General features: G+C 39.6%; 1 protein-coding gene across 1 annotated transcript in view; it reads right to left on the reverse strand.

Annotated features, from left to right (window-relative positions):
- The window catches only part of DCAF5 (DDB1 and CUL4 associated factor 5), a 91726-nt gene that overhangs the window by 62122 nt on the left and 17310 nt on the right, over positions 1–12294 (reverse strand). The window contains exons 4-5 of the mRNA XM_024218828.3: positions 10472–10611; positions 2156–2285 (exon numbers count right to left, since the gene is read on the reverse strand). Of these exons, the coding sequence (XP_024074596.2) occupies positions 2156–2285; positions 10472–10611 (270 nt within the window). The remainder of the gene's footprint in view (positions 1–2155; positions 2286–10471; positions 10612–12294) is intronic.

The following is a 12294-nucleotide window of genomic DNA, read 5'->3' on the forward strand; positions in this document are numbered from 1 at the left end:
TCCATCTATTTGGGAGAGCACATTTCACTCTATTCTAGCTCATCCAGGAATTTGGTAACTAAGGGCTTATCTATACGGAGCAACTTTCTGGCATAACTATACTGCTGTAACTCCCCATGTGGACACTTATTCTGGAATAGAGAGCTGTGTCATGACATAAGTTAAACTGGAAAAAGGCACTCATTCTACAATAAATGTCCATACTGAGAGTTATAACAGTAGAGTTATGCCAGTACATTTCCCTGCATAGACAAGCCCTGAGTTGCAACCATGGAAGCTTTATTACCATAGATAGGGGTGAGCCAGAAACAAAGAGCCCAGATTGTTTATCTTTTTACAAGCAAAAAAGATATTTTATAGTATTGACAAAGGAAAAACTGAGCTGGGAACCTGACTGTATCAGTGAAACTGGGACACAGAATTCTACAATTAAACTGTTAGTAATTATTTAGGGCTTGTCTACACAAACAGTGCACTGCAACCTGGAGTGTAAACAGTACACAGCAGGCTAGTACGGGGTAAGTGTCCATGTGGATCCTGCTCATATGCACGAAGAGTTCCCTACTGCATTTTGATCTATTCCTGAAAGCATACTACAGAATTTGTAGTGTATGGCAGCAGGATCCACCCAGACACTTAGTGGGCGGCAGACTGGTGCAGAGGTGATTTAGACCCTAGCTTGCCTCAAAAAAAAGAGTGTTTGCATAGAGAAGCCCTTAAACTAGAACTTCATATTAAAGGGATGACCAAGGACAACAATGCTCATTAAGGGCTAAATAAGTCTCAGTAACTATCAGAAAAGTTACAGTTAGCTTAGTGTTGAAAGTATGGAAAAGATCAGGTAAGGCAATTTAGATACAGATTCTAACTACTCTTTTAGTTCACTCTCTCAACATTTAGATGGTTGACGTGTAGCATTACAAGGCAGCCAATGAGGTCTTCCAAGTGAGAGTTCCACAGCCAAGGACCCATGGGAAAGTCCTGATTAAAACTAGGTACCAAAAAACAAAACCAATCCATTAAATAATTCACAGTTTAAATAAATCAGAGTCCATCATTCTGTCACCAGTACAATGGATGGCTTAACAGGTTTAAATGAGTTTTCTATAAAAGCCAGTCCTAATCTAACTCCATTAGATGAAGATTGGTCTGCTCTACCAGTGGATAAGTAATAAATACAAGTGCGCTGTTGTCTGAGTAAAATTGTAAATCTGGGGCTATGGACAGTGTAAATCACTGTAAATTCATTCTCTTAGAATTCTTTTTCATTTATCTGCACGTGCCAATTTTCTTTACTGTAATGATATTTGCGTATTTCCAATTACGAAACAAGAAAAAACAAAAAGGGAAATTTTGTACATTTACTTGAACTGCTCAAAAGAATTCTCAGATTATGCTGATCAAGAGAAAATTAAATTTAGTTCTAAAGTTACATTTGTAAAAAGGGAGAAAGAAAAAGAAGAACATTCCTTCCCAAAAAAGCAGCTCCAAAAGAAAAAGCCTAAGTGCACATACCACACTCAGATGTTGCACATTAGGGATGTCCTTTATTTTAAAAGGAAGTACATCTCCCCCTAATACTGTAATCGTACACACTCATTTTTAAATTGTACATTTTTGCCAGAAAGCAGAATAATGAAGTTGAATTAGACAATAGAAGTCTGAGTATCCATAGGACTTTTTGAATATCTGAAACCCTTGGATAACTGGGAGTTGCTGCTGGGTCAGCTCACCCAAGGCGCACAGACTTTGGAGACTGATGGCTTTTCCTCCAGTTACTCAAAAACAGCTAGCTTCCACTAAGGTTGCGCACTCTACCAGTATTTCAGTGCATCAGTGCTGGGTGTAAAGTTAAGATGCAGTGATGATAGCCTGGTGAGCCTTTCAGCTTTCCAAAATTCCTGGGGAGATGAAGCTCCATTATGAATAAAAGGGGTTTTTGTATAAATCAAGGTTCTACTATATACACACTAAAAAAATTAATCCTCCATTATTGCAAAACTTCGTGCCCTAAATTTTTTATTGTGCCTCTCATTCAGGTCCTCTCTCACCACCCCACATTTGGACCACAGCTAGTTGAATGGCATGCCAGCACCTATGAAAAGAAGATTAGACAACATAATACTCTATAAGAATAAAGACAGCCAGCTCTTACCTCTGTGGTTTGCGAATATCCCAAAGTCCCACACCCTCTTTAGAGTTGGCAGTAGCCAGTAATCTGGGTTCTACTGGATTAAACATCACACTATGAAAGGCTGATGGGTAGTTTGCCAAGCAGAAGGGCTCTGTTGGGAGGAAAAAAAAAAAAAAAGTGAAGATTTCAGACATAAGAACAAACAATGCATGCAACTGTTCTGATGCAATGATTTTGCAACTCAGTATACCATTTCCATATAGTGATCTGAAAATACAGACACATTTCCCTGCACATTCTTAAATTAAACACATTCCAAACAACATAACTGATGTTTTGAAATCCACCCACGTATATCATCTTTGCCCAGTGTGGAAAAATCCCATATATGGGAGTTTAAGAAAATTCTCCACATAGAAGCTTAACAGAAGAGTTTAAGGCCATGACATTATACAGATCCAAAATTTCAATCTCATTAAGATGGAAGGCAAAAGCTGATCAGAGGAATGAATTCCTACGTCAGTGGGTTCTTAAATCAGAGGTTTTCAAAGTTTCATAGTGCAAACCACATATTTACTAAAGGAATAAATTTCATGGAGCCCTCCCCATTCATACAAGGCAGCTGCAGTACTTGCTTACATGGAAAAGTAACATTACTTAATGAAATTTGGCAGCTAAAAACAAGGGGAAAGAGTCAGAACCATGTGAGAAGCCATCTCTCCACAAATCACTAGCTCACAAATCACTGCAGATCACAAATACTCTAAAGATCAGTGTCAGAGAACCACTGGCTGTGTCACTTATTTTAATTCTAAGTGTTATTCAATAGTTTTGTGATTCACAGAGATGTGCTGAAGTTCAGAGGAAACATACCTGGTACACGTAACATCACATGTAGGTAAGTTCCTTGGTTAAGCAGGTTTAAGATTCCCATAGCATAATCTGCATCAGCTTTTTATTCAGTGGACATGAAAAAATTAGTGTAAGTTACATCAATTTTATGTTCTGTGGTGACCGCAATCAGCCCTGGCTGAATATGGGCACAACTCCTATTAAAAATCAGCATTAAAAGAGTCTCAGCACCTCTGAAAGTCAGGTCACTTGTATTGGGTTTTTAACATTAAGCACTCAAGTTTGAAAGTGTTGGCAAAAGTTCGTACTACCCAGCAGAAGTAGTGTCACTATGAGTCCATGGTAATACAAGAGTACTCTAATTACTTACATTTATTTTTGTAATCACTAACAAACTACCTTCAAGTCTTATACACAGAACAATAAAATAAAACCAAATAAAAATACATAAAAACTTTTTAAAGAGAAAGACTTGCAACTAACATGACATGTGCCTGCCATCATCTCCATTCTTCTACTTGTATATTACATGCTTTTCTGCCACATTTTTTTGACTCAGCTCTTCAGAGCAAGGACTTTTTCCTTAAGTGTCTGTATAGTGCCTACTACAAATGTGGCACCTATCCAGTTTGGGACCTCTGAGCAGTGAAGCATTTAAAAGAAACATGAGGATCTGCTATCTGGTTTGAAGAGGAGCTACTCTACCATTAGAAATCACTGGAAATGGAAGAGCAAGTTGTTTTAAACTGACGGACTTTTGGGTCCCACATTTGCAAGCATCCAACATTTTGGAGATCTATAAATATCAGGGCTATTTTTAAGGGAGGGAGGTGGTTTGTTTTTCTTTTAAAAAGAAGTTTCAAAATCTATTCATTAGAGAGATCGCCTGGACATCATAAACTGATCACTAAGTTTGAGAAGTTATCCCTGTGATTTCCTCCCAAATGATCCCAATATTCATAGTCTACCCCAGGGGTCAGCAACCTTTCAGAAGTGGTGTGCCGAATCTTCATTTATTCACTCTAATTTAAGGTTTCCTGTGCCAGTAATACATTTTAACGTTTTTAGAAGGTCTCTTTCCAGAAGTCTATAATATATAACTTAACTATCGTTGTATGTAAAGTAAATAAGGTTTTTAAAATATTTAAGAAGCTTTGTTTAAAAATTAAATTAAAATGCAGAGCCCCCCCACACCGGTGGCCACTGTGAGTGCCACTGAAAATCAACTCGTGTGCCGCCTTCGGCACGCGTGCCATAGGTTGCCTAACCCTGGTCTACCCTATAGCTACCCATGACTGGCTTTTGGTGCTCGTGAAATTGACTTCTTTTTTGGGAATACTTTTAACCAATTTGCAGCCCACAAGGGGTTGCCATTGATGGCACATGTCAAATGCCTACAGCTGAACCAAGTACCTCCACTGAATAGCTAGTGTGACCTCTAATTATGAAGGGGAAAAGGTGAATAGAAGGCAAATTCACCGAGCACAGGACAGATAAAGGGACCCTGTGTTTTAATAGAGACTCCCTTTGTAGCTTTGGTCAAGTCTCAGCCTCCAACTGATCTCAATTTTACAGACAGGGAAACGTTTCTATTTTATAGTGCTGCTCTGGTGATTAAAGTTTATGAAAAGCTATTACAAGTGCTAAAATGTATTGGAAGGCACACACAACCCTCCAGTGACTGCAGGCCTAACAGCTCCTAAAGCTGAGGTCTAGAGAGCTGTCCCTTAAAACACACTTACCTGGTGACAGCTAGGCACGGGCCCCAACACAAGCAGCAGGCCTAAATTTCTCCCTCCCATTTTTACAGAAGATCAGTTAAATTTGGAGTACCCAAGACAGTCCTGCGTGTAGTAGTGTGATCAGGAGGGGCAAACATTTGTTTGGCAAGCCCACCCAAAAGCACTAAGGCTGGCTCTAGTTAACAGGCAGTTTCAAAAGCAGACTAACGGTAGAACCGATCCTTTCAGTTTACATCATCAAATCAGGTCCCTGCTGGGACATAAATGCTGTATCATTAAAACGGCAGCCCTCGCTGAGAAACACAGACCCCATTCAGCAAATGGAGATCCTGGAACAGTGACAGATTGCCAAATGAAGGGTTTTTTTATTTAGTAAATATTCACTTGGCCGAGTTACTATAACTAAATCGCTGGAGTTTCACCTGCATTAAAGACACACTTACCTTTCAAAGTACAGCACTGTACTTTTCTCCTAATTTACGAAAGTCTGACAACTTGTTTAATTAAAAACAGATTATATTATCCAAATTAGTCAATTTAATTAAGGGATTTAATTTCGTTATTGTTCTCTTTTGCTTTATTTCACACTTGCAGCTCTCACACATAGCAATATGAAAAGGTTTGTTTCTTACAAGAGACATTCAATACCCTCTCTCCCAAAGCTTGAGAAAACAGGTTTTTAAAAGGGAGAGGCTATACAAGAGATTGAGGGCTTGGGGGAACTGAATTCCACTCTATGGCTGTTAGTTAAAATAGAATATATAATAGCAGCTTATATATGAGATTTGAGATTTTAAAGGAGTTTGCCAGACATTAAGGATTTTGACCCTGCATACATTTACTAGTAGGCATAGTGCTCGCTACCACAATTAGTCCCATTGAAATCAGTGAGATTACTTACTGGTACTTATAGTGGTGAGCACTACATCTTGAAGCAAAATGATTACAAGCTTGGCACTTAAATGCTGAACTGAAGCCTCCATACATGTTTGTTTCTATTTAATCACTAGAAAACATGCAGACTTTATACTGACACCGAACAACCCCTGGACAAAAGGCCATCCTTATCAACCAACCTCTTAAGAAGCTGCCCCAGAACCGTCTCAAATGTATCGAGTGCAATCCTGCTCCACGTTAGTTATAAGGCCATCTCTTAAATGAGTGTCAGTAACAGGTACAGCTGAAGCAGTGACAAATATGGTTTAATTGCAAGTATAGGTAAGTACAAAATGATTTCAGAAGCCTTAGTTAAACCTGAGTTTAGCCATATGATGCTAAATACAGTTTCATCTTTTGCACACTTGCAGTTAAACAGTGCTCAGCTCTACCTGTTGCTAAACACCCATTGTCTGTACTGGGAAAACTACCTGTTGCTGACAAGGCTTTACAGTCTGTCTTGTCAGAAAGAGACATTAAAGGAGGGTGGGTTTTGTTGTTGTTTTTTGTTTGGTTGGTTTTTTAAGAAAAAACTATTCAGAGACCTACCTGTTTAGTTAGGTGTTCACTCAATATGGTGTATTTTAATAAACCTAATTGTATACTTACCCAACAGTGGGACTATTAGAGATACACTATCAAGTAGTTTAGTTCAAAAATTGAGAATTAAAAAAAAAAAAAAAAAAAAAAGTTTTGCATAGGGCTGTCACTTAATCGCAGTTAAGTCACGCGATTAACTCAAAAAAATTAATGATTAAAAATATTAATCGCAGTTTTAAATCGCACTGTTAAACAATACAATACCAATTGAAATTTATTAAATTTTTTGCATTTTCAAATATATTGATATCTATTACAACACAATACAAAGTGTACAAGTGCTCACTTTATCATTTTTACAGTGCAAATATTTGTAATAAAAAATAATATAAACAAAAGAAATAGTATTTTTCAGTGCACTATAGTACTTGTATGAGGTGAAATCTTTGTCCTGAAAATGCAACTTACAAATATAGAATTTTTTTTGTCACATAAATAGCACTCAAAAACAAAACAGTGTAACACTTCAGAGACTACAAGTCCACTCAGTCCTACTTCTCCTGCAGCCAATCGTTAAGACAAACAAGTTTGTTTACATTTACGGGAGATACTGCTGCCTGCTTCTTATTTACAATGTCACCTGAAAATGAGAACAGGCATTCTCATGGCACTTTTGTAGCCAGCATTGCAAGGTATTTGCATGCCAGATACGTTAAACATTCGTATGTCCCTTCCTTCTTCAGCCACCATTCCAGAGGACATGCTTCCATGCTGATAATGCTTGTTAAAAAAAATAAATGTGTTAATTAAATTTGTGGCTGAACTCCTTGGGGAAGAATTCTATGTCTCCTGTTCTATTTTACCAGCATTCTGCCATATATTTCATGTTATAGCAGTTTCGGATGATGATCCAGCATATGTTCATTTTAAGAACACTTTCACAGAAGATTTGACAAAACTAGGGCCGGCTCTAGGATTTTTGCCGCCCCAAGCAGAAACAATTGTGGCCGCCCCCTCCCCCCCCATTTTTTTCTTACCCCACCCCCAGCCCCGCCTCAGCTCCGCCCCTTCCCCAAATCCCCAGCCCTGTCTCCTCCCCCCAGGCTCTCAAGCCTAGGAGGGAGGGGGAGAAGCGGCGCGCGCGCGCGGCAGCCACTCGGAGTCTCCCCCTCCCTCCCAGCCGCTCAAACCTGGGAGGGAGGGTGAGCAGCGACGCGCGAATCAGCTGTTTCGCGCGCCGTGGCCGCTCGGGATCTCCCCCTCCCTCCCAGTTTTGAGAGCCTGGGAGGGATGGCGAGCAGCAGCGCGTGAATCAGCTGCTTCGCGCGCCGTGGCGCACGAGCGGCAGCAGCGGAGGTGAGCTAGGGCGGCCGGGGCACATTTTTAGGGGCGGCATTCTGGCGCCGGCCATGCCGCCCCTAAAAATGTGCCGCCCCAAGCACCAGCTTGTTTTGCTGGTGCCTAGAGCCGGTCCTAGACAAAACGCAAAGAAGGTACCAATGTGAGATTTTTAAAAATAGCTACAGCACTTGACCCAAAGTTTAAGAATCTGAAGTGCCATCCAAAATCTGAGAGGGATGAAATGTGAAGCATGCTTTCGGAAGTCTTAAAAGAGCAACACTCAGATACGGAAACTACAGAACCTGAACCACCAAAAAGGAAAATCAACTTTCTGCTGGTGGCATCTGACTCAGATGATGAAAATGAACATGCGTCGGTCCGCTTTGCTTTGGATAGTTATTGAGCAAACCCATCATCAGCATGTACGCATGTCCTCTGGTTGAAGCATGAAGGGGCATATGAATCTTTAGAGTATCTGGCACATAAATGTTTTGTGATGCCGGCTACAACAGCATCATGCAAACACCTGTTCTCACTTTCAGGTGACGTAAACAAGAAGCAGGCAGCATTATTTCCTGCAAACTGTAACCAAACTTGTTTGTCTGAGCGATTGTTTGAACTAGGACCGAGAGGACTTGTAGGCTCTAAAGTTTTACATTGCATTGAAAAAATAAAACAGTTATTTTTTTGTACGTAATTCTACATTTGTAAGTTCAACTTTCATGATAAAGAGACTGCACTGCAGTACTTGTATTGGGTGAATTGAAAAATACTATTTCTTTTGTTTTTTACAGTGCAAATATTTGTAATAAAAAATATAAAGTGAGCACTGTACACGTTGTATTCTGGGTTGTAATTGAAATCAATATATTTGAAAATGTAGAAAATATCCAAAAACAATAAATGGTATTCTGTTAGTGTTTAACAGCACGATTAATCAAGATTATTTTTTTTAAATCTCTTGACAGTCCTTGTTTTGCAAAACGCAAAATGCAGTAGAAATGTTTTATTAAACTTCACTCTTTCCCCTCCTTTAGACAACATACAAAAGCAGCTTGAAAACTGAACCAAGCCTGGAACAAAATGTTAGATTTCACCACTAACCAAGCTATATAGAGCACTCGGCATACATGTCACAGAATATTGTTATATTTGTGTTTGAATAGAGACAGACAAACTTCCAAGAACGATGCTGGCCAGTTCCAGGTTCTCTTTCTGTACTACAGAATGTACCACCACTGGGGACATCACAGCTACCTGAGAATTTCTGTTGTAGCACACAAACAGCAGGGTTCAAAAAAGTTGTGGATTTATTTTAATTAGAGCATGGTTTATTTTTATTGTTTTGCAAAGAATTAAAAGAGAGAAACCCTGTTAAAAAGTACTACATTAAGGCACTTAGTTTCCATATACAGAAAAGAACAAATTTTTCCAGGCAACTAATAAATGTATTTGCCTTCTGTCACATTAATTTAATAGATCACGAAAGAACCTGAACACAAAGTAAGCACACACCCGAAAAACTCTCCTCATCACATAGAAGAAAGTGTAAATACAGAAGCAGAAAATTTTACAGGAGCCAAATTAATGGCTCAGTAACCTCAAAGGTAAATTTTTATTTCATGTTGCATACAGAAACTGGATTTATTATAGGTACTTCTGATGGTCTTTCATGTCTAGTTCAAGGACTCAGTCCATTCTAGGGCCTGAAAATGCAGGCCAGAGGGGTAGTGCCTGCAACCCTGCTAATCACAGACAGATGCACTAACCCCAGAAGTGGGTGGCACTGACATGTTAGTGGGCAGGGCCAGGACTCCTAGCAGATGACTAATTCAGTGAGGAACCAAAGTACTGTGGATCCAAACAGCAGCTTTATGCCAAATAAAATGTTATATTAGAGGGCAATAAGATGAAACTGATGTAAAGTCAGGGAAGAGAGAGAAAGGAAATAATTACTGCAGTGACATGATGAATGTTCTGAATTAAATTTCCAGACAGAAACTATTTTAAAATGGAGTTAAGGGGGAGAATACATACCAGTCATTTAGAGTGATATTGTAATTATCTCCAAAATGATCTTTATAATCCCTGGAAATTCAGATTTAAAATATGGAAATGCACAGTTAGGGCACCTAAACAACCTTAACTCTGCTCTATAATGAAACCATACAATAACCATAGGATTATGATTAAGGCATTTTAATCTCAGATCTTTGATCTTTAGAAGACACTTCTTTTTCTAATGTGTCTTCAAAAAGGGACAAAAGGAGAAAAAGGAGAGCTTAGACGCACCAACTGTTAGGAGATGGGATAGACTCCCTGAATGTATGGATGCAGAAAAACGTATATTTAAAACTAAATATGATCTTTGGGGTCTGATATTTGAAGCTGTGTAGGCTGGCAATCCTGTGCCATTACTAGGGTTGCCACCTTTCTAATGGCTGGTAACAGGACCCCGAGACCCCGTCCCTTCTCCACCTCTTCCCCCAAGGCCCTGCCCCCGTCGCTGGCAGGGTCTTCACCTGCACAGCCGAGGCCGCCTTACCCGCTAACTGTGGGCTGCGCAAGGCCACGCACCGCTGCAAGCCTCACAAGCAGCCTGGCCCCAGAGGCAGCTGCAGCGGCTGCTGTACTGCCTCCTCCTTTCTGCTTAGGATTACAACATTTTCCACAGATAAAAAACAAAAACACACGGCACCCAGACAGACACACAAGCTGAAACCCGGACTGGCTGGGTGAAAACCAGATGGGTGGCAACCCTAGCTATTACCACAATCCAACATTAGTACAAAACAGCAAATCACCACCCACACCAATCATGCACCATACTCCTTCCCCAGCCCCCAAATCTACCCCAATAAAGGCAGCTTTTCTGCATTCAAGAGCTCTCTCTACATTAATACTCTTTTCTGCCTGCAGCTCTCACCTCCATGGGGAGACTCTCGGATATCCCAAATGAGAACCCGGCCATCGTCGGATGAACTGGCAAAGACGTTATCATTCACTGGGCTCACTGAAAGGCCATACACTGCATCTTCATGTGCAAACACATCCAAGGTCTCACTGCTGCAAGACAAACATGTATTATTTCCCCTCCTTTTGGTGTACATTGTTTCAGAAGGCAATTGATAGCCACAGTTTTGTCACCTGGCAGTACTGAGCAACAAGATTAACACTGCTCAGACTAGATATGAAGTTCTTGTTACGGAGTTAAAAAACAATATTTGCTAACTAGACACCTACATATCTATCACAAAAAGCCTCCAAAGTGTGAAGGTGGCTACAAGAGTGAGGTTGCATTAGATAAGTTTTGCAATAAGTGTGCTCCGTTAGTTCCTCTTTCTTTTCAGTCTTTTAAAGTTTACAAGCTACTAATACACTAGTAATTGTAAACAGAATTAATATAAAATAAACAGTTACTCAACTATGATGTTTTAAGGAAGGGAACATAAGTAAAGTAATGGGGTAAATTCATATATATATTTAACACCAGGAATGAGTTTGGCCCAACATTCTGTGCTACTAACAGTACTGAAGCTTATAAAATTGCAAGAACTTCATGCAAGGGTGGAGCCAGCAACTTTGACAATAATATTAAGGGAAAATACATTTTGGGGATCATATCTGTTTTAAAGATTAAATTGCTTAAATTGTGCTTGTGTTTTTTATTTTATTTTATTTGCATTTCTTTAGGGAGTAAAAAAGGTGGTCTCAAAGGGTTCTGATTTTAGTTAAAGTTTTTGTTTGCTTGCTTGTTTTTTTACCTTGAAAGTATTATGAATGTCAGCTCTGGTTTCCTGTGTTTGAGAGGGGTCTTCCTGGGGCCCTAAAGATAGCTAGCTTTCATTTCTTAATTAAAAAGGGACAAGGAGGTGGGAGTGTTGATTCTTTAATACAAGCTTTCTTTCACCTAGAGGTGTGCCAATCATTGGAGTTAACTGTTAAAAGAACAACAGTTTTAAGAAGTCTCAGCTACTCAGCTTTCCTCTTGGGATGTCATTTCACTAGTTCTCCAATCAGTGTCTTTCAGGATAGACCACACCTGAATTTCTAGTGTGGAAAACAAGCTGAGAAGACACTCCCCCCACAAACTCCTAACCCCCTTTCCTCACATGTAATCTTTATCCAACATACAGTAGCAAAACAAGGGTTCAAGCCCAGTTTCTACTCTCCTTCCATTTTTGTAGGTCACTTTGAAAAGGAGCAAGAAAGGAAGAATGCCAAGAAAAGACAGGCCATCATGACTACTTAAAGGCTAGAACAGCCAGTGAGAGACTCCTGGATTTGCTGTATTTCTTGGGGAACAACCTAGATGCACAGTCTGTCTAGCAAAAACTCCAGGGTACAGCAAGTCCTTCAAGGAAATCTTGTCTGAAATTAATGCAAGTTTTAGCAGTGCCCATGCTAAAACTGCTGATCTAGGAGAGAGATCGAGTAACTGTCTCAGAGGTGACTAACTTGGAAAGCAGTTTTGATAATGGAAAGGCTAGAATAGCAGCAGCAGAAAGACCCACTTGAGCAAAAAAAAAAAAAAAAAAAGAATTTGATGGAGCTAGTTTACATACAGCCATCATTAAAACATAAAATGTTAAACAGTGAAATTTTAGAAAATTAAAATCAGAATTCAAAATATCACACTGACTGTGTTCCCCACAGAAGATGGTGCAAAGTATTGCAGTATTAGAGGAATGGGACAAATGTGCTGCAATTGGACAGAATAGATCTGAAAATCCAGTATGTAACAGAAGC

Source organism: Terrapene carolina, unplaced genomic scaffold (assembly GCF_002925995.2).
Source record: "Terrapene carolina triunguis isolate 2854851 unplaced genomic scaffold, T_m_triunguis-2.0 Scaffold96, whole genome shotgun sequence".
NCBI classification, from domain to species: domain Eukaryota; kingdom Metazoa; phylum Chordata; order Testudines; family Emydidae; genus Terrapene; species Terrapene triunguis.